This window comes from Patagioenas fasciata, chromosome 4, assembly GCF_037038585.1.
Source record: "Patagioenas fasciata isolate bPatFas1 chromosome 4, bPatFas1.hap1, whole genome shotgun sequence".
Lineage (NCBI taxonomy): Eukaryota > Metazoa > Chordata > Aves > Columbiformes > Columbidae > Patagioenas > Patagioenas fasciata.
Window position 1 is genome coordinate 35,692,237 of NC_092523.1, and position 25,175 is coordinate 35,717,411.

At 37.9% G+C, this 25,175-nt stretch overlaps 1 protein-coding gene across 31 annotated transcripts in view; it reads right to left on the reverse strand.

Annotated features, from left to right (window-relative positions):
* Positions 1-25,175, reverse strand: part of TENM3 (teneurin transmembrane protein 3) — a 1,336,783-nt gene that overhangs the window by 72,152 nt on the left and 1,239,456 nt on the right. For all 31 annotated transcript variants that reach the window (XM_071807653.1, XM_071807652.1, XM_071807659.1 and 28 more), the window contains 7 exons: positions 23,509-23,631; positions 17,037-17,251; positions 11,129-11,339; positions 10,525-10,626; positions 10,170-10,364; positions 8,679-8,879; positions 5,508-5,693 (listed from right to left, as the gene is read on the reverse strand). In XM_071807653.1, the coding sequence (XP_071663754.1) occupies positions 5,508-5,693; positions 8,679-8,879; positions 10,170-10,364; positions 10,525-10,626; positions 11,129-11,339; positions 17,037-17,251; positions 23,509-23,631 (1,233 nt within the window). The remainder of the gene's footprint in view (positions 1-5,507; positions 5,694-8,678; positions 8,880-10,169; positions 10,365-10,524; positions 10,627-11,128; positions 11,340-17,036; positions 17,252-23,508; positions 23,632-25,175) is intronic.

Below are 25,175 nucleotides of genomic sequence, written 5' to 3' on the forward strand. Positions count from 1 at the left end.
TTAGTGGAGAAGATCACTTCTTGGCATTGCTCGACGCTAGCAGCACTTCTGAGCTTACACTGCTCACAGTCACCTAGAAAACCAGCTCACAAAAACCTTTGTGTCTGTCCCTAGTCAGAAAACCAATTCAACCAGCAACCAGGACAGAGTGTATACTAATGGGAATGCACTTATGGGAGTGTGCTCTAGATGTTATTTATTTTTTTCATAATTCTGAAAATCTAAACCAGATGACTTTCCTGTTTTTCTAGCTAAATTAGCTGAAACTAGAAACATCTTGCTGAAGAAAAAACATTTGTGGTTTGATTGGTTTAAATGTCTTGTTAATGCCATTTCATGCAAATAAAAAGGTTAAAATAAATACTTTGCTGTCCTTTGTTATTTTTTTCTAAACTACATATTAGGGGTAATTCTTAGACAATAAACCAATTCTCACTGGAATAAAAACATATTACAAGCTGTACACTTCTACAATGGACCACCACTGGATTTGAATTTCAGTTCATGGACCAGGTAAAGTAGCCTCATGCAGCACTCAAATACCATGATGCTAACTTCACCCCTCCTGAGGGATTAATATGAATGCTTAATGACATTAATCCACATTTAGATCACTTATGTTTAATGACATGCTTTCCATGCACACATATATAAATATTAATTTTGGACTGAAAGATAATCGTTCAACACAATAACAATTAAACAGCTGTAACCTGTCTCATGTGTTAAGTAATGGAGTTGCAGGCAAGCTCCATAAACAGATGGTCTTACCCACCCATGCTTAATGTTAAAGACTTTTTAAAAAAGAGGTGTTGACAAATCTGAACAAGAAGGCATAGTTTCAATGCAAATTGCCCAATTTGCAATTTAGATTGCTCTAAAACTAATTTGGTCTATTGAAAAAATTAAGCTGCATTGTAAAACTGAGATGTTACACAGCACATGGATATAGCAGATTCCCCACCAATATAATTATTTACTAATTTCATTCAGATAACAGACTTTGGTGGAAAAGCTGCTGGAAAAGTATTCATATTTATGGGCTTCCTGTGACTTAATTTACTCATGGTACATGCCAGTTATATCACAAAATATAATAGACTTTCTGATATAATATCTCTTCCAATCTCACAAAATAACTACTGAGACAGGAGAGGGTCACTGAACTCATTGTAAGCCAGGACAGAAAGGAAACAAAAACATATTTTAGCACAACTGTGTTATGAAAACTTAATTACAGAGCAAATTTTCAGCCAGGCTATCACCTGGGCACCAGCTGTGCATGTACGGTCTTGTATCACATTGAGATGCAGGTTGAGCTTCACAAAATAATATACGGATGTTCACCTCAGACCCATGAGTGTCAGTCCCAGGCCAAATAAACAATTGACAGGTGGATTTGCCCTAGCTTTGCACTAAACTGTTGATTTAACCTGTTCTCACATGGATATAGGAAATGTTAAAATATTTCATTTTCAGAGGGAAAAGACAGTAAGCAATCTAGATATCTTAAACTGCTTAGTATTTGGAACATACATTGCCAGTGTTTAGTTCAAACCTGTGGGATGCTAAGCAACAGCAATAAATTCTTAATTCTTATTAGATTAATTTCATCACAATGCTCAGCATGTAGTTATCTGCTGAACATCTTTGATAAAGATCTCTGGAAGTATGTGTTCAGAACAAAGGCAATGACTCACAAGCGTGGTCCACATCAGGTGTGGGTTTGAAGCTGGAGCTACCCCATGCCAGAAATGCATAATGGAACAGTGGGTACCACCAACACACATCAGGTCTACCACATTAGTTAAAACAATCTTTCTCATTTACTACACACATTGCTTCAAAAAAAGAAAAAAAAGAAAATCTGCTTTATTTAGACTATTCTGTTCTCTCTCACAAATCAAATATATATAAAATATAGATGTATTGTATTTCATATTTGTCTTGTGGTCTGCAGCCTTAGGGCTTTGTTAAACTGATGATTAACCCAGGTAAGCTAAGAAACAGATGCCTAAATTTTGTCTGCACAAAAAAAATGTAACATTTGCAATCGTCTGTGATCTTGCTTCCCAATGTCCCAAAGAATAAACAAATGCCCTCTGTAAGTTTAGAGCAATTAGAATTTCCTTTGGACAAATTTCCATTTGAATATCTTGAGGCATACATAAAAATTAGCATAACCCAAAAAGCAATCTAGGGTTTGAAAAATTATTAGACATGAATAAAACTAAAGACTACCTTGTTTTAATTGAGATAAGTTTGGTTTTTCCTTCTTTCGACCCTTTAATACATGTCAACTAACTACACAAACAGTGGGCTAACTGAAATTGAGACTGGACAGATAGTCAGCATTTAGGAATATATAGAAATCATTACTTGAGGTGCAAAACACTCTCAACATTTTAAACAGCATTCATGCTCCACAAAAAAGACATAATCACTTTGATCAAATGAGTTATGGATTTAGGTGATTCAGTACACATTCCAGTTAGCGCCTCTATGATTAATGCGTACAGATCTACTGCATTTTGTGCATCCAGGTAGAGATCTGGCTGGCTACTCCTTTCCCAAAAAGCAATTAAATTCATTTGCCTTAAAATTTACAACTTCTTTGGAATATTTGTTTCCCAAAGAAGTAGTAAATTTAGGCCACTGCACTACATGTGACTTCCAGCTAACAGCTGCATCAAACAAATATATCTGCATTCCTACAGTGCTTCACACTACTGCAGCTAAATGGTTAATGACCTTTAGGAATAAGAACGATGCAATTGTTTATTTTTAGATATATAAAGTAAGAGTGGGAGTTTTTCATATGCGTAACAGAAGTTACGTATATATTATGCTACCAGGTTGGGAATTCTACATAGCGTAAAAAAGTCTGGGTTACAAACAGAGGGTGACAATTGAAAAAATGGTTTTCATGGGGAAACATTCTGATGTCCCCTGTGTTTTGAAATGTATTGCTCAGAATGAGCTACATTCTACTCTAGGGCAGGTGAGAGAAAGGCAAATTGACTCTTCATTTACCAAGCTGAGAAAGCAACAATTTTCACTCCACTAAGTGGAAATACTCTTGGAAATGAGCAATAAAATGACCTGGTTTCTCCATAACACTGGCCTCCTGAAGAAAACAGCTCTAAGAAAAATAAATGTAACAGCAGGCTAGAGCCTGTGCCTCATTACTTGTCTTGGAGGCTGTAAGGGCAATATAAACATATAAAACTATCTTTACAGCAGCAGCTGCAAAGTAAACACCCATTTAAAGAATAAACAGGTGGGAAGACAGACCTGCTCGCCCAGTGCTGAGGAAAAACTTGTTTGTGCTTAATATGTTGGAAAAATTGTTCAAGAGCAGTTCATCCGTGTATAACTACAACCTTTGAAACACTGCCAAGGTCAGTGAGACCAACAGCAGAGCGATCTGCTGAGTAATTGCTCGTTGGCAAGTTAAAGCGGTCAAAGGAAAGGCCTTATCCTACTTCTAAAGATTTACTTTATTTCATTGTTCAGAAAGCAGTTCTCTCCCCACCTCTCTACTCCCTTTGTCAGCATGTTTTCTGGAAGCTCCTCAAAAATGTTAACCCCATCGATTCTCCCCACGATTCTGCAGATGGACCTTGGTTCCCACTCCCTCATGTCTGAGCAATTTCATTAGTAAATGACAAAAAAAAAAATCGATTTGTGACTTCTGTAAAAAATAATTCATGAATCAGTCTTACTGCTTCACACCTGGCTCCCTTCTACATAATAAAACCTTGCCTCATCTTCCTGGTGCAGTGATGTGGGTATCAGCTAATGCAGCTGTATCAGGCTCTCATTTTCCCTGCTCTCAAAGCCCATACCACTATTTGCTGTGACCTCCAAGCACAGCACCACCACCTTGCCCCTCGGTCAGGGCTGTGAGCTACCAGGGAATGCAGCCTGGGCTTTACTATTTTCTAGACACTCATGCCCCAGTGACAGTTTAGTTGTGCTAACACATTCAGAGTCACAGCTCTTCCAAAACATCCACAAAGTTAAAATTCCCCAGCCTCTTTTTAGCTTGTGGCAAAAGCAAATAATGCCACATTCACATGCATCAGCTCTACCGCTGTTAGACTTACTGTCATATCCTGTTGCTTTGGCTACATCACCTCTTTTAACTGACTCTCTTCCACCTCCCCAAGTATAAAACTATGGGGATTTTTTACTTGCTGGAATTCTTTTTGACTATTTGGATTATCCTTGATTTCCCCATCACTCAATGTTACTCTTGCCTTTAGAATCACAGAATCGTTTTGGTTGGAAAAGACCTTTGCCTGATCTTTGGCCAGCTCTTTCACGGTCTGTTCAATCCACCTCTACGTGCTTAACCATGATGCTTTCCACACATGGGAGCTGTGCCCCACATACACCTGCCAAGTGACGTTGCTACTCCTGTCACAGCATTTGCTGAGCTCTGTGTAATGTTCCTCACACACCCAAGTACAAGCTGGCCACCCCTCACAGTTTGAGCACAACCAGTTCCTTTGTCTGTACTTCTACCTCTTGTCACGCAATAGATTCGCTGCCTGGTTATGCTGAGACAAAAAAGTGTTTGGATAGGAGCCTCCTCCTCTATTACAGACCTGCAGTGTCTTGCACAAAGTGTGTATAGGAAGGAATTAGTGTGGAAGTGAATTTCTTAGCACTACAGCTATACAAAGTCAATATAAAAAAGATAAACCTTTTGGCAACTCCTCCTCCACTTTTTCTTAGTCCCCTTATTTACATGCATAATTTCTCATGCTAGCTCATCGTCAAGCCCTGTGCAGTGGAGAGAGGTATCCTCCTGTATACGGGACATACGGACTGTACATAACTAAGAAAAGCTCTATTGATAAAGGTATAGTAATTTCCAAAGGTTTCCAGGCACTAGAACTAACTTGATTACAGAAACAGAGAATCTATTAATAAGGATGGCTTCTTCTCAATCAACTGTATAAAACTTAGATTATTTACATGAAAGAGAACTGGTATAATTCTAAAATAGAGCATCATGTTGACAAAAATATAATTTTGGCAGCTAGATCACATTTATTACAAGGTGGAAGCGATATTTTTGTGTAGGTGAGTCACTTTTTAAAGCTTCTCCATAAAAGAAAAAAAAAAAGGAAAACAATAGGAAGCTTAATTTCTGAAAAACATAAAGCTATCACAAAAGAAACAGAAAAGTAGAAATCAAATAATGTATTTACAGGTTAAAATAAAAGTAACCTCCCCCTTGGCAAAAAGCAGTTAAAGAGAAAAGGCTGAAAAGGAAATTCTTCCACCTCTTTTTCATGGCAAACTGGGTATGAAGATCTGTTGAGCTATTATATAACCGTTTCCTTTCTTAAAATATCAACTCCTTTACAAAGACTGACACATGCAAATGTGAAGAAACGAGCTTCAAAGTAATGCACTTCTTATTCAGCCACGGCCGGCAGTGCCAGCCGTTTAAACTTCGCAGCGAAGGACAGGGTAAAGCACGGCCAGCCTACCAATGGTGCAGTGCTCTCCGTTCCATCCCTGGCTGCATTCACACTTGCCGTCCTTGCAGGTGCCGTGCTCGGCGCAGCGAGGGTGGCAGGCTCTCTGGTTGCAGGCTGCGCCCGTCCAGCCTTCCTCGCAGCGGCACGTGCCGCCCATGCACACACCGTGCGTGCCGCAGTCCGCCGAGCAGATCTCTGCATCCGAGAGGAGAGAGCGGGATAAAAGGAGGCAGGGAGTGCACACGGGAGAGAGAGGGTATGCATTAATTAGCAGCACTATGATTTAATTAAAAATGTAGAAGAATAAGAAAGGCAAAATCTTTGAAAATCAAATCAAATTAATTTACTGTGGAAGGCATTTTCAGGTAGCACCCAACACAAAGCAGAGTACAGTTTTATCTCTGTGCTAATGCTCACTTAGTTATCTCACAGACTTAGCAGTGCTTAATTGTCCACAGCTCTTCTGTTAGCTCTGAATAATTTTCAGTAATGTTTTTTGTGATCACAGATGCCTTAAGAGTAACCTTTTGTAACTTAGACTATGGCACTTACACTTATTTGAACTTACCATGTACTCCTAATGACTAAATGTACCATATACCTAGGTCACTGTGTGTTGTGAGTAAAAATCCAGTATTAATGACAGTTCATTTTAACAAGGTTTTCCCTCCCTACGCTTCTCCCTGTTTTCTTTCAAAGTAAAAATGTGCCATTTCTGACACAGTTTTTCATTATAAAGAATCAGCCTTAGTGAGACAAATTAGTACTATGCTGACATACTGACACATCTGTTAAATATAAAAGATGATTTTCTTTTACTTTCAGTAAATTTGTATCCGTGACAGCTATGAACAGTCTGGTTTAAATAATAGATTGTTCAAAAAAATAAATCAACATACAGCAATTTAACTTGTCATTTACATATAGTAACAGGATCTTGTAAGTGATAGAATAATTGAAAAATACGTTAACAGCCAAAGGTAGTCGGAGGCCAAACAACGCATGTTAAGTCTCAGCTAATACAAGACGATAATCTAGACTGCCAGATTTTGCATTTACAGTTTTGGTTCATTTAGTCAAACTGTAGCAAACTTTACTTCTGCTAAGCAGACAACGGGAAAACAAGAGGAGATACAATACAGCCTGAGGGACTTCTTTAGTTCCTTGGCACACAGCTGGCTGTAACCACGTACTGCTTCGTAAAGGTACTGTATTTAGTTTTTTGTTTTCTTGTGAAAGACAACAAACAGCTTAGTAATAAAAGACTGAAATTATTTTCAACAGCAAAAGAAAGAAGCATTCAGTGCAAGAAAGGTTTCCAGTTTTCCACTCAGAAGTGTTTTTCTTCCCCCAGAGAGCACAACCCTCTGTTTCAAAGTGCTGTGGAACATTAAACACCCTATCAAGGAGCTGTGATATTTCCCAGAAGAAACAGCTCAAAACCTTTATGGAGAAAGACAACTGTAATTTCCCGCTCCTTTTTTTTTTTTTCCTATATAGCATTTTATATCTACTTTGAATTAAATTTTTGATTAAGAGATGCAAGATGCTTTGATTAACTTTAGAGTCACAAAACATCAACGCAGCTCCAAGAAAGAAAGGTTTATTTCTCTTCAATCTAATCAATTTTTCATTAGGGTGAAGGTGTTTATCAGCTTTTAGCACACTAGCTTTGAGCAAGGTGCGTCAATCTTTGTAATGAACTTATTAATTAGAGTTAATTTAATTGAAGTGGAATTGAAGGGCTAATTAACGGACAAACTGCTGATGGAGATAGAGGAAAGCTCTGCTGATTTCAAACCTATAAACCCATCTGATAGAAACAACTCATTCTTCTTTTCTTCTAGCAGCTTAACAAAATGTGTATGGCTAAGATTTATTTTTTTAGTGTACCACTCTGAAGGTCATTTTGCATGACCAGCAAGTAGCCTGTGCATATTTTTACAAAGCTCTTTCATGAATTTAACGCTTTTGAAATATTTAAGATCAGATATATTTTATTTTACTTTAATGACCAGTCATTCCTTGAAACCTAAGTAAAACATGGAGCATAACTGAATCATCAAGAATAGTGTTGAGGATACTGTGCCCAGAAATAAGAGGATCCACATTTTGCCTGAGAAATAGAAAGAGTCTCTCACAAATAGCCATTTTTAGTGCTAGAAATGTTCAGATAAGATTTCTTTTTTTTTCCTAAACAAACGTAACAGAGAACAACATTTTCTTCTCTTTGTCACTTTTTCTTGAATGTTTGGAACTCTGTCCTATCACTCTCGTATGCATAAACCATTAGGCAGTATCACAGATCCTGGTCAGGAAGTACATTTGTTTAAAAAAGATGGTTCCTCATGAAAAAGTTATATTTATTCATAAGCTGGAATAAACCCAGCTAGCCCATGTGTTCAGTTTTCATTAACAAAATCATCTGAGTTGTTAGATGAACTGTTTTAGACAAATATATGTCTCAGAGTTAGACAAGATTTCTCTTTTGATATGTGGCTACCAAACAATATTCTAAAACGCGTATTTGTAAAAAGGATGTTGTCATACTTTATATTTGGATTCTGCTCTCTATGATAGTATGTTCAGTCATTTTAGTCTTTTATTTCTAAACTCAGATTATACTTTTACTAAGCTCACTTACAGAGAAATCCCTCTGCTACAAGAAATCACTCTGCTTCTTCACTCCTACCAACTCCTTCCACCCTGGCAGCCTGCGCCCTTCCTTGAAAGCTGTTTAGGATTAATTTTTGCATTTCCTTTGCCTTCAAACTGAAATGCTGTCTGTTTTGCAAGAAACATACCTCCAATTAGCTGAAGAGATTTTTAAACTGTGACTGTCTCTAGTTTCTAAATAGATTAAGTTTTAAGTTTCTAAATAGATTTATTAGGTAAGATGATTCTTGGATCTACATATGGTACAAAGAATATTCTGTATTTGCATGTGAATTAAGTTACCAGATGAATGCAGCTAAAAGATACCAACAAATACACTGATTTTCAAATACTACAAATTCACCAATTATTTTGAACCTTTGAATCAATTCACAAGTTCATGCTGAAGTCAGCTCAAAGACTTCCATCAGCTCAGCAGGTCAAGTCCTAACACAATAATGTTATTAAAATGCTGCTATTCAAGACGTCATCATTTTATGAAATGCAAGTGCTTTTAACCCTTACCATTGGAGCAATCGGGACCTGTCCAGTTGGGGTCGCAGGAGCAGGTACCACTCTCCTGAAGGTAGGTGCCGTGGCCTGAGCACTGGTCAGGGCACATCGTCTTCAGAATTTCACAGTTGTTGCCACCCCAGCCAGGGTTGCAGTGGCACTCGCCGTGGATGCACACGCCGTGGCTGGAGCAGGCTGGGTCCAAGCAATCCGCTGCGGAAAGATGAGAAAGGTCAGCTCAAACCTGTCATTCCTAACGACAGTAATCAGCCCTCAGATATTCACAGCTCTTTTGGGCTTAATCCACATTTTAACACCTTGTGAAATAGGCAGCACTGCACTTGTCTTAAAAATATACATTAGTAGGTTGAAGATGAGAAGCTCACCTTTGTTTCACTGCAATGAGTGAGGACCAATGTATCATATCCTGGTGCCAGCCTCCCTTCTCTGGCTACAAGGCAAATCACTCTATCATCACTAACTGCTTAGCAGCAATTTTCTTTGTAAAAACATCTCGCTTCCACATCACTTTGTGGTATTGTGAAATTTGTGTGTGCACATAACTGACATTAAGACATTTACAGGCTACTGCTGATTTAACGGAGAATCTTTCAAGGTTTGCTATTTTTTCTGAATTACAACAAGATTGGCTTTCGGTCTTGGGCAACTGATCTCTGTTCTGTATAATCACAGCACCACAAGTGTAGGATTCCCTGCAGCACTCGGCCCCAACTGAGCTGATCCACCACTACAGAGTTTTGACAGCTGTACGGGACCCTCAACTTGTTTCAGAAATAAGGGAGTTGCACACTGTCTATCCATCTTAATTCACTTTAATGTGCTTTAGATGACGAGATTTAATTTAGCAATTTGACTCAATAAAATGTTACACTTGTAGGGTCAATGGTCTGAAAATTTAATTCCAGAGACTTAATTGCATTACTTTGTACATGGAGATCAATAAAATCAATTTGATTGAAAAAGAAAATGACACTTTTTACTCCCTAAAAAAATTGAATGGAAAATGAACTGCATTTTGCAGCACATCAGAATGAATATTATTATGCACATCTCTGGAATACAAAAATGACGCATCATTTTTCACTCTGATGCATTTGAATCGGCACTTTCCACAGTGTGGTTGGTGGAAAAGATCACTAACAAATGCAATACATTAATAATTTATTCTACACTGTGAAAAATCAGTAAGTCTTCCTGTATTCCAACACCTATTTTTTGAGTGCTTTCTTCTTAGTTGACCTCCATCAGAAAAAAAAACAACTTACTGGCAAGCAAAAAGATATTACACATTATTAAGAGCTTTCCCACTGATTACTAGAGAATAAATAAAGTGTAATAATTCTGTAGAATCATTCTAAAATGATTTTTGAAGAAACACTTAGTGCATATGATCTGGTCCCAGCAAAACTGATAGAACTGGACGTGCCAGCTGGAAACATGACCAAGAACAGCAGGTGCTGGGGTACATATTTTCTCATTTACCTTCTTCACAGTTTTCTCCTTTGTATCCAGAGTTGCAGGCACAAGAGCCCATGATGCAGATGCCCCGGCCCCCACACTGGGGATCGATGCACTGAGTTGTAGGCACATCGCACTCGGTGCCCTTCCAGCCGCTGTAGCACAGGCAGCGTCCTTTGGAGTACTGCCCGTTGCCACTGCACAGCACCGGGCAGGCTGCTGTGAAATAACACACAACAGAAAAATTAAAACCAAGTTATTCAGCAAAGCTTTATAAAGAACAACTTTTAAGAAGCAAGTCACATGCTGGTTGCTCTCCCATTGTACTTGTCTTCATGCTCGCTTAAACTGACTGAAGAAAAGCATTGGGTTGATTTACCTCTTGAACAATCGGGGCCCAGAAACCCAGCAAAACAATGGCAGGATCCAGAAACACATTCACCGTTACCATGGCAATTTCGGGGGCATTCCACCACAGACTCTACAGGGAAAAAAAAGAGGATAATTCACAGACGCCCACCACATGAAGTACCTATCATCTGAACCACTACTAACTGACAGCATGCTCTCGCTCCAGGAGAAGTGTTTATATTTGGGTTGTTTGAAGAGCATGAATAGCTGTGATTTTCTGTTGCTGATGCCTCTAGTATCTTAGGATGTTACATTCCAACAAAAAGCCTCAAAATATAATGGTAAAACCATATGAGCCCCGTACTTAAAATCCAGCCCTGTGCCATTTAATAAATACTTCAAAACCATATCCTCCTTTCAAGCACTGTTTTACATGACAGTACACTCCTTATGCCTTAGACTAAGTCATTAAAATTCACATTCTGCATTTTATTCTCATCAGTAAAAGAAACACTATGAATTGAAAATCTGTGAAAAAATTCAGATCATTTAACTACAAAACGTATCTCTGTATTCCTAAAAAACCTAAACAGAGCCTAGCATTTGGTGAGGGCTTTGAAGATCATGCTTACCTATAATGATGGTATTAAAAGACACCTGCTCCGCATTTTTCCCATCATTATAAAAGGCCAGGTGCCAGATGCCGGAATCCAAATACTGGATGAAACCTGCCTCGTGGAGACTGACAGACCTCGCCTGCCGCCCTGCTCGCTCTGACTCCAGCAGGTTGCGTTGCTCCCTCGCGATCAGCCGGCTGCCATCCAGGAGCTCCACAAAGTCATACTGTGGGCAGGAACAGACAGGAGACTTTAATAAACATGAAGAGTAGTTGGTATTTTTGTTCAGAGTAGCATTTTTGGTCACAAGTGGCCAATGAACCTATTACATATATTGGGGGAAAGAAAACAGTTGTAATGAGTCTGCAGTCATGACTGCCACCTATATTATTTGTGAGAGCTAACATTCAAAGTGTGTTATTTGCATATGGGTTAATAATAAAATCCAACACCAATAATCTACTTTGCTTTTCATTTAGTTTTGGATGAAGGATTAAAATTGTTTGATGTCCCTTTTGAGTAGTCTGGAGCTCTGGAGGAAGGAGAGCAAGAGCTTTGCTCCCTATCACAGAAGCCCAACAGAGGAGATGGAAAGCATTAAACATTGGAACTGCTGAAAATAACCGACAAAAAAATATGGTATCCCAGATCAATGGACAGAACATACTGTTTTGTTAAAAACCATCAGCGGGGCTTAGAAAAATGTAGCAGCATCTCATGTTCCTTCTCAGCAATCAGAATTATCTTCCTACCATTTGGGGTGGTTAACATGCCTCTGTCAACACCTGAGACACTTTTCCAGCTATGTCTGAACCAGCAGAATAGAACAGAATGTGATTAGGATGTGGAGAAGCTGGTACCTTGGTACGCTGTCACTCTGAATATATGTGCAGCACCACATGAAAACGAATGCAACTGTTTTGGGAGAGCACCAATTATTCAAAACCATTCAACGTTCTAATTTGTCAGAGAATTAAATATTTATCTTATTTTGTGAGAGAGAGAAAAACAATTTTAGGCTTTTTTTTTTTTTTCCCTCCTGCCGGCCTGACAAACACTTCTGTCTGGTTGCAGTTTTCACTAATATTTTAAAAGAGAAAAAGCTCAGGGAGTTCTAACTTCTAACAAGCCATTTAAAGACATTAGGAGAAACCTTGTCATTTGTATACTGCAGAAGGTCATTTTTTGTAGGAGGACAGTTTAAGATGAGAACAATATTTTTGATACAGGAACAAGTGATTACTTGATTGACCACAAAGAGTATACTAATGGCTGACAAATATGGTCCTATTAATGATTTTGTATTTGTAATGTAATAAGGACATATACCGTTATCAGAACACCATTTTAGACTACATTTTAAAAGCCATACAGAGGGGAATTTACTGTTCAGTCTGTCCCCTGGCAAAAAACAATAATTGATCTTAACCCTTTTAAAGGCTGTTTTCTTGTATTTAGGACACGATAACAGAAAGTCTGGAAAAACAATTATCTTCATAAGCGAAAAACATACTAATTTTATCTTCCTCCTATGAGGATAAATTAATTACCTTTATATTGAGTTTAAATGCACTGATTTGCCCTACCACTCCATTCAGTTTTGCTTTAAACCAAAGCCCTTTTTTTTATTCTGAAAGTCTCTTTAAATAAACATATTGATTCCGTGGCTGCAATGGAACTGACATTTTTAGAAAGTGTCACAAAGACTTTCAGGCTCGCATTGATTGGGTTTTGAATGGACAGCCACCGTCAATTATTTCTGGTTGATTTATTTATGATTCCCCAGAAAGAAAGAACTCTGCATCTCAGATCGGTGTGTGACACACACATAGTGGCTATGCTTGAGACTGATTTCAGTACCTAAACAGAATACAAAAACACAACCAAAAATTCTGTCCTGATTACAAGATATCAAACCATTTCCTACATGCTGCATCCCTACTATTTTGGATCATGGGGCAGAGAAGAGTTAAATTTGCTGCATTCTATTATTATTTAATGAAAAAACGCTGAGCAACTGATAGGAATGGTTTAGAGACAGTTGATTCTCTTCCAAGACAAGGATGACTAAAAGACTTCTGGAGGTGTCCCCCATGCACATTTCTATCATACTTTCATTATGTTCATCATAGTAGCAGAACAGTTGGCATCAGAGTTTCCTCTTACTTGCTGTCTGGTTTTAATTGGACACACACAAAAAAAGGTGGATAAACAAGAAAAAGGTCTAGGAGAGAAGTGCAGAACAAGGTGGCAAATGTAACATGCAAGTTTTGCATTATAATCAAAAGTGACATGGAGAGAAGGCAGAAAATGATAGAAACACCGAAGCTGTAAGGAGGGAGCTAAAGAAGATGGTGGTGTGTGGTTACAAATGTAGGGTTATCATAGGCATATGAGCACAGATACTGGAGGGGGACAGCTGGTAAGGAAACTTTTTGAATGCTGGTAGAGTGCAGGTAGTAATCAGTTCTCTATTATTTAACATAAGATCATAAAATTCAAATATCGACATCTGAGAAACAGGCAGCAGTTGCTCATTTGCATAAATTTGGTTATTAGCACTTGTCACTCTGTGACTAGGAGATAAGGGCACATAGCATTCAAGAAATGTAGACATGAAGTGATATATATGGGTGATATCCTACTTTTCAAAGTCCTCATGAAATAACCCTAGCTTTACACATCCATAGATGGGCTCTGAGCCAACTTTTATCATTCTGGGATGAGATCTTGGAGCTATGGTAGACAGATCTACAGATATATCAGTTCTACAATAACAAGAAAAAAAAAGTAAACATCATTAAGGCGTTGTATGAAACCATCGTAGTTCAACATCTGCTGTGTTCTGTGCTGTTGTGGTCTCTCCAGCTCGAAAAGGCTGCAGTAAAACTGGAAAACGTTCAGGAAAAGACAAGGCTGATTAGAAGATTGAAGCAACATTCATGCAATGAATGACAACATATAGACTGGGAAAAATCAGACTCATTGAGGACATCAGAGATCTACAAATCAAAAAGAAGAAATCTGTGAGAAACTCTCCACTGTCTCTTCCAAAACACCACCAACTGGGTGTCCAACTAAAACTACCAGGAGGCTGCACAAAACACACGGAGGACATGTATAGTTAAGCTGTGAAACTTGTTGCTGCAAATGTCGTGGACACTAAGAGCTTCCATAGGCTCAAAGGAGACTGGGCAAATTCACAAGAAAAAAGAATCTATCAAAAGCGGTAGAACACAACGACAGCACCTTTGACTCCGGACTTCTTTCAGCCTTGAAACGCTGGAGGCCAAGAGTGCATTGTAGGAGGAATCACTACAATTCTGTCATGCTGCTATATTAATCTCTACATATCTGCTAATGGTCACCATTGCAGAGAGAATGCTGGGCTAGATGAGCCTTTGGTGGGACCCAATCTGGACATTCATGTGTTCTTCTAACATGTTTCTGTGACACTTGGAGCTATACGAGTAAGTGCCTGGCTTGCAGTTAAGAACTTTTGTCAGTACAAGCCGCAAGGGTTAGGGGAAGTGAGAAGACAATACATGCATTTATGCCTGCAAATCCCTCAGCATTCTATTTCATTTCATTTTGCCTAAATACCTTATTTTGTTTATGTAAGTTACTTTGGTGAAATACGTTTTTTACTAGCACAACTTGTGTCTTCATCAAAGCCCTGCAATTAGAACATTGTGGCAGAAATGCCTAAACTGTGGAGAAACATTTTAATCCTTTTTTTCACCCCCATGTACAGGAGCAGAGTCACAAAAGACCCCCCAGTCGCTCACTGGAACTACATTTTTAGGAGATTATACACATGCTTTATCTCAGGCACCTAAACCAGACATCACTGGGTTCAAGGCCATATAAACATTCTGATAACCTGATAAACCTGCACCCTTGGGAATCTTAAGCTGCCCTAGAAGTTCACCAGGGCATTGATAAGTAAGCATGCTTAATTTTTCAAGTTATCAAGTGTCAGTCAAATGGTTTGTTGAAAATACTCTAATTATATATCAGGCAAAAATAGGACAAGAGAGCTTGACCTATATCCTGGGAACAATATATCCAAAATGTCACAGAAAATAAAGAAGATATAGTAGTGGGATCTGCAAATGATTCTTTCTGTTGTATCAAACTCAGGTAGTAGGAAACCAAAGGGAAAACAGTCTGTGTAACACAGATGATGGGAAACACATTTAGTTATCTCCTTTTCCCAAGTTTTTGAATAAAGGGCATCCCTACTTCAATCTTCTGCCAGGATAAGGAATCAAGGAAATATCATTTTTCACAGACATATCTCCTTGCATAACTTCTCATATAAATGCACAGTCCAGATCAGCTTCTTCAGTTTTATTTATTCTTGCCACACATGCATTCCCCTGGCTCCTGTTATTATTGTTATCATTGAGATGGCATTTGTATTCCAAACCTCTATTTCCAATGGCTGATAACTTTCTGAATCAATTTTCTTTGAGCTACAATTTCTCATGCTTGTTGCCTGCCGGAGGGTGGGTGTTCATATGTGAAAGTCTGAAGAAAATCCATTTAATAATTTTTACGAGGATCAAATTTTTAAATAAACATAACTGCATTTTCTGTATTCAGTAAACTGTTTGTAGGTTGACCGAAATTAAACTAAAAAATAAATCTAATGTAACATTCTGTGAATTTAGCTGTAAGAAACTCCTTTGCTGACCCTAATTCTTCCTCTGTGGTTTGCGACTGCTAAATAGGTAATATAATTAGCAGTATTTCTATGTTCTTGGTCTTCAAAAAGTTAAGCCTGAAGAAAACCAAAATTATTCTAAATAATGCAGTAGCAAACAAATCAAACTAAAAAAAGTGGGATTAATAAAGAAAGCATCTGAATTTTGCAGTTATGGATTCACTGTTGCAACTGTGTATCACGCATAATCAGTCAAGCTTCATTCCAATTATACCATTAGGTTGATATGCTTAGAGTAATGTCCAGGGCAAATCCATATACTTGAAAAAAAACTCAGTAAGATGTTGCATAATTCTCTAAATGGGGTAGAAAATGATGAGCTCAACTCCCTTTTCAGGTGGAACAGTGGTTCAGAGCCAGCACTTGGACAAATATTGAACTGCAAGAAATCTAAACTAGGTCTTAAATCTTAAAAATATAATCTGAATACAATTGATTCTGAAGTACCACCTCAGGCAACGAGTCTCCCTTTCTTCTGCCAATCCAGAAGACTATTCATTCTTTTATACTTTAACTTTTCTATAGCTATGAATAAAGAGTGTTTCTTTGTTACTAGTCCAATACATGACCATATGCAATAAAAAGTCTCATTAGAAACCTTCTGAGGAGTTGAGCAGAATGAACCCTCTGGGACACATCAGAATGAAGTTTCTGGACACTTTTATGACTTTAGTTCACTGTATCACCATAGACACATATTATGTATTTTTTATTTTATGTATTTATTGAGACACCAAACTGTAAATACTGTAGCATTTGCTTGTAGAACAAACTGAAACTTCCTTAAAAAACTGCTGTCTTCTTTCCTGGAGATTTGGCAAATTCAGTCTTTGCCAGGCACTCTCGACCACACGTGTGGCACTAACATGCTGTATTAGTTTGCTTAGATTTTTAAGGATATGTCTATAGACCACAAAAGGAAAAAAACACCTATAAATTCTGCATGAAACAACTCCACATCCTAAAGCACCACCGCTGCTCACAGTATTCAGAACAGCTCATAAGTAAGAACTCCCCCCTGACATTTTAGTTCCATCACTTAGAGTATTACAAATGTTTTGGACATCACCTGAGATCCATAAAGTGTAAAAAGCAAAACTAATAATCAGCAAAATGGTAAAGTATGTAGTCCTGCGAAAGAAAAGATATACAAAAAGATACAAGCTCACAGTTTTCAATGCAGGCAGTTCTCACCTGAGTGTGTGAAGGTGGTAAGCCTTTTCGGCCATATACTCCGATCAACGCATCTTTCTGAAGGGATATATTGAATTTTAGAAATTGTGGCTGATCAATGAAGAGTTGTGATCTCCAAAAAATCCCAGGGGGAACTTCTTGCATTGCTCTTCGGCCTATATCAAGTTCTCCAGAATCTATGGTGTTGTTTTCTTGTGCAAATCCCCCTAATTTTCCTGACAGGTTAGAATAATAAGAGATCAAAAATCAGTATTCCTTTCTTGCTTTCAATCATCTGTCATATAAAAACTCAGATATTTAGAATCGCCTCAGACAATATGTTGCCTGACAATTTTTCTGAATATAAAATCCCAGGGAATTCACTGATTTGGAAATACAAAAGCAAAGATACAACAAATACCTACCAAGGAAAAATATTGTCACTCCTCTATGTACTGGCATTACAAAAGCTGTTTTAGGATTAAAACAACTAATATACAGTATTTTCTACATTAAATATCAGAACATTTATACAATTCTAACAATGTCTACAGCTCTGGTTTCCATTTTTTTTCCTTCTGTGTTCCTCAAAAAGAAAGGCAATGTTTCTTGCTCCATTGTGCCTGTGACTTTATGTCTTCGCTCCCTACATCCTCTGCACTCCCTTGCCTCAGCCCTAAGCTTGTTATCACCTCCTCGTCCACACTGTCTCCTGAATAAACTGTATAATAGCATGTCAAAGTCTGTTACTTTCACTATTTTCTATATTATGAATATGTATTTTTCCTGCAGGTCAATTACTAGAAATAAGCATAGCACTGAAGGCCATTAATGATTTTTCTCTACAAAGCACTTGTGTAAATATCAGTTAGCCTTAGGAGGCCAGTGATGATAGTTTGAAAAGGCCCAGAAGCAGCAAAGACGATGCTAACATGCAAAAGACACATGATGTCAAACACTAACACCAAAATCAGGACTACTGGTTGTGGCATTAAGAAAGAAAGTCAGTCATAAACTTTAGATACCCACAGCAAACCTTATCTTCAAGTGGGTAAGTCCAGGCAACAAAGACTGAATCTAAACTGCAGCTTGAGTACAGAACAGTATCATCCAACCTGCAAAGCTCTGTGCCATCCTGGTGAAGCACTACCAAGCAAATGAAAGGGGTAAAATGGTTCCAGTCCAAGCTCATGAGCCTGCAAGGCACTGGGCTGGATGCCCAGTGGGATGGTTAAGCTGAGTTTGCACCGAGTCTGAGACTACAGACTCAGATCTGATGTTCAGGCACTAACTTCACGCTGTGTGGCCAGACTGGAAGCTGGTGCCAGGGTCAAAGTCTGCTCTCTTTTGATGGAATTAGCATTCTCAAATCTAGACTAAGACAAAAGATGTGTGTAAGAACTTGTTTAGCAACACATGTCAACTCTGGAGTAAGCAAATAAGGCCACACTGAAGCAGCTGGCATATCAAGGTAAGCCTTGAGTGAAGCAATATAAAGAAAAATGGAACTGTAGTTCCAATCATACAGTCCACTGTGTTTTCACCAGTTTATACTCTTTTTTTTTTCAGCTGCTAGGCTATTACAACGATTGAACTAAACCCATCCGAATGTGATAAGCATGTTCAAGCAACACTGACTTGTTTGCGTACAGTGTTCAGAAGCACTGACAACGCTCTGTTGCTGCCCTGTCTTTTATGTTCAAATTTTAGATTATTCATCATTTGATGGAACAAACTGACACAACCTTTCTGCAAACATTTAGACTTTAAAAAACTAGATTAAAATCTGAAATGCCAGGTGAGGTCATAGATTGATCCTCGCCACTTTTTGTGCATCCAAGGTGAACAGAGACTGCTGCTGAATTAAGTAGGTACAGAAGTGCTACTGAGAGGCCTTGAGTGGGGGCTTGTATCATCATCAGAGCTGTGCCACAACGGTGCAGCAGTCACTGAAATGTCTCACAGGCTTGTCATATTGATCAGTGTTCTGCTGAGAAGAAACAGCGAAATATCTGATCTTGGAGAAACGTTTTTCTTTTTTTTTTTTTAACACTTCTCATGATGAGTCTGATGTTTTTCTAACTTCGGACTTAACCTTTCACAATATTCATATGTTGTTCTAGAAGATGAATCTGTATTTGCTCTTTGTTTCTTACCACTTCCTTCAAATTTAAGTATGTTGTGTCGTATAAATTCACACACTGATGACTGGTAATCACTAAACAATAGACACAGTATTGATCTGCCACTTCCCCTATTTCTACATTTGAAATGAAAAACAGCTACCTCTTACTGCTGAAAAGATGAACTAGATCATTTGAGTAGGAGCACTTTATCAAACAGTTTGACCGACTTGCCAGGAATACCTGTCACTGGGCTTCAACACTTACCCTTAGCAGATAATGATTCTACAGGCTCCCATTTTCTTCACTAAAAAAGAGGTAGTTTTACCCTGTAGCCATAAGGCCCTTTTATGCCACACTACTTGTCTCAAAATCGTCCCTAGTTTTTTCCCTCCTAAGCAGAGGGTATTAATTATTCTTTGTTCCCTGTTGTATCTCAATGGTCATAAGGAAAAACTTAGTCAGAACTTCCTTTTCACATTCTTAACAGTAACAGTTTTTAAACACAGCTTTAAATCAAAATATGAAATGTCATGTTCATTCACACAATTCCATAATGACATAACAGTCTAAATAAGAAACTAAATTTCAAAATACCTAATCTCCTAGGTATTTTTCACTAGGTATCTTTCACTATACTTCTTCCCTACCCCCCAAATTTCTTCTTTCACAGACCCTCTCCAAAAGACCATAATACAAATACACATATTTATAAGTAAATGATATTTACATAGTGTTTGCACTCATTTTGCTAGATAATACTATTAATTTACAAAATACATTAATATGCTTTATAACATACTATATAATATATGCAATCATTATATGATGTATTAATGTTATCAATAATGCAAAGCATTATGGCAAATTAATAGGTAAAATATTATATCTATTATTTGTGAACTATATTTCAACTATCTGAGTTTACGGTGGACAAAATCCTGAGCTAAACGAACATTTAAAACAATGAACAGTAATTATTACACAGGAAAAATAATTCACAAATATCACTAAAAAGTCATGAAGCCAAACTTTCTTTCATAGTTTGCAAACATTCTATAGATTAAACACTAGATACGCTATGAATACATGAGTATAACACAGAATAAAAATGAATGCACAACCAAACCACAAAAGTGCTCAACAATAATTTCTGTATAGTGTCACACATAAAATAATTTTCCATCCTTCAAAAGCAGTACTAATTAGAGTATTAGGTTGTAAGGCTGGATTTACAGTCAACAGCATGTTATCCCATTCCATTGAATAACCTTGTATTTGGATCTGTTTCTGCGAGACATCTGCTATATTATCTTTCTGCTACAACCATTTCAAGAAACGAAATCAAAATCCTCATTAAAAATACACCTTTTCAGAAAAAAACCAAACCAACCGAAAAACCACAAACAAAACAAACAACAGCAAAACAAAAACCCCAACATAACATCTAATTAAGAAGTTACTATACCATTAATTAACATGAGATACTGTAAACAAAACAAAAAAGCTCAATACATAACAGTTAAAGCAAGTAGAATGTATTTAAAGGGGAAAATATAAAGTGCGTTTAAGTAAGCCAAAAGAAGTGCCGCTTTCTTTTCCCATTCACTTTTTTCTTCTCTTGCATTTTTTTTTAAAATCTGCAATTAAGCATCAATTATTATAAGGTATTTCTGAATTGCACATAGATTTTATATGACAAAAAATAAAGCCAGCAACACATGAGATGTGACCAACTGCTAGAACACAATGGTTAAAAAGTTCTGTTTTTAACCTTTCTATTGTATTGTCTAGTTATAAAAACAGATAAAGCACTAATGCACCTCAAGTAAATGTTTATTTTTTATTAAGCATGGCTTACAAATTACTTTGGAGTATCTGAACTGAAATGGTCTATGAAATTAATCATATCCATAGAAAACACACATTCCTATGCCACCTTATGCAGCCCTGAATCGTGCCTGTCTAGATAAGTAGGTGATAAGTTCCCAGCAGTTTACTCGTTCATACACAGAGAAGCACTGGGAGAGGGGCGGGGGGTGGAGGGGGTGACCAAAAACACCACCCCAAAACAAAACAAAAACTCAGAGAGTCAAGCCTCACTTAAAGAATCATTTGCATTTAAGGATGATTTAACATGCTTTTACTGTGAATTTGTGACTGGCTATTTCTAGGTAAACCACAGCTGAATTTTCTTCAGAGGTCATAAGGATTCATTTTCAAGTTTAAGCTTTGCTAATTCACCACACAAAGTATCTGTCCGTCCGAATGACAAATGAATATCCAGGATGAAAGCCACTGTGGGCTATGAGTTTCTGACCAAAGCAGGCATAGAATTATATGAGACAGAGTACAAAAAAAATGCCTAGCCCATACAACACTGGGAATTTCTCCCACCTGCATCAGAGTGTTGGGCTGTTACCAGGGGGCTACAGAGAGGCAGCACTGAAAGTTGTTCAGTTGTGCAAGTATCCAAACCACGGCTTTATTGATTCTTCCTTACGGTTTTCAGTAACTAGTATGACAGCGCAGGAGCCCCTTGCTTAAATTTCACATCTAGTCATCAAACTTTCCCTTCTGCTTAACTTTCCTTTTGTGGTTTAAAATGTATATTTTCTGGTCTGTCTGCTGTTTAGTATTGATGCATGCTGATAAATGACCTTACCCTATTCTGCAGAGGACAGCATTTTAACAGTGGATGAAAATAACCTTGTTCGCTTCTACAGTATTCAGGGACTTAATGAAGGAAAAATGGGATTTGATATTGTTATTACCTTTTATTTTGAGGTAAAGCATAACAGGTTTTAATTTGTAAAAAAATTATCAAGGGAAAGAGACCATTTTATATTTATAAAATATTTACAAGATTTTATTTGTATGGGAGAGTGTATTGGCTACTCAGGGCAGAAGACAGTGGGCTGATGAGCTGTCACTGCAGCATCAATATTCATTACCCATACAGTAGCTTTTTGCTAGTCATTCAAAATAAATAAGAACACAGAAAGAGAGAATGAATATCTAAGTGCAAGAAAAAGGCAGTAAGGTAAAGGAAATGAAAAAGAGAAGTCCTGCTGGACTTCATGTGCTTACAAAGATGACAAAAAGAATGAGCTGAGCTCTACCTTTTCTATAACTTGGAGCTGTGGTAACTTGAAAAAATTTCAAGATGTCAACTGCTGGCAGAGGCTTCCTCCCCCTCAGTGGTAAGGAGGTCAGCTCTACCTTGTGAAAGGGAAAATGGATTTTTGTGTAATGAAGCAAACACCGCATTCATCAACCATTTAAATCAAGTTTTCCATTCAAAAATTATTGATTTTAAAGCCTCTGTTAGCCAAAAGTGCACAGGCTCTTAAATGTTTTGAGAATCTGAAAGGGCAACATGGAAGATGGTCGATAAAAAATAATGCCTTTATGTGGCTTGTATTTTAAAAGCTCCAACAACAATTAATAAAGTTTTGGGGCTTTTTTTTTTTTTTACTTTATATATTGGTTGGATGATTTAGACTCAATATTATATGCTAGAGACTCTGAGAGAACAAATGAACATATTATACATGACCTATTACATTTCAGAGAGAAATTAAAAAAGAGGAAATCATCATCAGCTATAAAAAAAAACACAAGACATTCCACAGCGAGGTCATTATGTCATAGCAAGCCCCTTGATCACGAGTTGCCTTCTACAAACAGTTAAGAGAGAGCCTCTGAAACTGCAAAACTCCCCTGCAGAGCCTTTTCTGAACAAGAGATTATGTTCCTCTGTTACAGACGAGGCTTTTGTTTGAAAACTAGGCAGGGCTCCTTGGGACTCCCAAAGACTGAATCTTGGTGTCAGGACCCCCTTATGAAACAGCATGTCCTACCACCTCGGGCTCCCTGCCTTTGTCATGGCCATTTCTGCAGCGCGGGATCTTGGCCACCCCAGCTCCTCAGGGATGGTCCCAGCCAGGTTCTGCACCGCTCTGCACCACCCTGCTATCTCTGAAGATCCCCCCAACAACCATTAGGTTTTCAAGGAGTTGCAAGTGGAGGTTCTGCTTCTCTGGATGTGATGAGAGCTTTTCAATACTCATCAAATATTACATGTAAACTGCCCTGAAGAAATGCGGTTGATAGCCAGTGTTCTAGTAAGATCAACATTATAGTACAAGACTCATGACTCCCTTCACATGCTTGGTAGGAGGAATGTTGCACTGCTTTCAACTGAAATACAACTCCTTTTTAATATCTACTTATCTATTTAAAAGTAATATTACAAATGCTCTGTACTTTCACTAAATATACAGAGTTTTGGAAGAAAAGTGATGTAAATAAGACATAAAGAAAGGAAATGCTTCAAAAGGAGAGAAATTGGTGCTTGTTTCACTTACCATTTTCTCCAGCAGGTACTGTTACAGGATGTGTTGGCACAGTATCAGAATTCACTTTTCCATTCTCAAATGTATCATTTTCAGTTTGCTGCAACTGCCAGTTGAGGCCAAACAGATGCATTGCTGGTGGTAAAGGATACAGGTTATTTGATGCTCTTAACCACAATGACAAATCGCACAAATAATGGCTTTCCATGCTTCGCAGCAGAACAGCAACTCATACATTAAAAAATTAAATTACAGGAACAAGCACTCACAGACTAATAGTTCAAACTCAGCAATGGCACTAAGCAATTACTACCACTGTCCTTTAATGATACAGTGCTTTCGGTGAATGCAGTTGACAGAAAGCTCACCAGTCTCATTTTGAGTCTTTTACCAGACCCAAATCAATGTTCAAAAGGATAAGCAGTAATTATGTCCTTTTCTCTTTTTTCATTTTTGATCTTTCTGAGGAGACAAATCATTTAAGTGAGCTCCTAAATGACCTACTAAAATAAATTATTTCACCAGCAGATGGATGGATCCATTCTGGTTAGCCAGAAAGGGAAAAGAAGCAATGGAAGACGAGTAAGGAGGGTGTTGCGGGTGTCGCAGGGCTAACCTAAGACACGAAGACTCATTTTCACGCTTGTCGCCAACACCCTGCAGAACCTCCAGTTATGTGCCCACTCCCCACACTCGTCTGCGGAGTGAGGTCAAGACCATTAGCAAAGCTGGAGCCACTGGGGCACTTTGCTCTGATAATGATAATGCATAAGCTAGGTTTCTGAAACACTTAATTTCCCACAACCACGTTTATTAGAAAGGTGATACCACGTTAAAAAGTTCAGCTAATCTAATTACGAAAGACGGAGTCAACCTCCCATGGTGTTAGAGGGAGCTACCTAAAGAACCTTGATATCACCAGGGGTGATATCAAACGAACAAACACCCCATCAAAACTTTAGACTAAAAATATTGAAAAACCCCCCCATCTTAATGCTATAACATATAACATAAGCAATTTCTTTCTACCTGTGGTGTATTTCCTTCTCATCCAATGACACTATGGTACCACCAAAATTAATTTTATTGTACTTAATTCATGTCTGGTGTAACATAGGTTTGCTGCTTCTACAACAGCAGTTATCTCCAAAGTCGAAATAGTCTTTCAAAGCTACTAGGCAACTAAAATACACTGGGAAAAGAAATTTCTTTAATAATATATTTTAACTATTGGCGCAAAATATAAGGAAAATAATTCACTGTATCCTGTTGCTTTTACTCCTTTTGGCTCTGAAACGGATCACTGCTATAGTGAATGTTTTTAATTTGGTCATTCCTTCTACCAAAATGACAAACAATTCTTCAGCCCTTTTTGTTTCATCTCTGATCTTTCGGTCTCTCAGTATTGACCATGGCAACCCTTACTTAAGATAAACAGACATCGGTGGATGTTTAGTCAGGCAGGTGGCAAACGCTGCAGAATTAAGACACTCTCTGCCAGGTCTTTGCCTTAACACTGCCCTCCCCCACCATCCTCAAGAAAACAAAAAAACAGAATGCAACCAAGGACCTATTACTGAATGTTTCAAAGTCTGAAATCCTCACTACAGATGACATATTCTCTTTGTTCCAAGTCTCTGACTCTACTATTACTCTTCTTCCTCAGACCTTAAATTGCC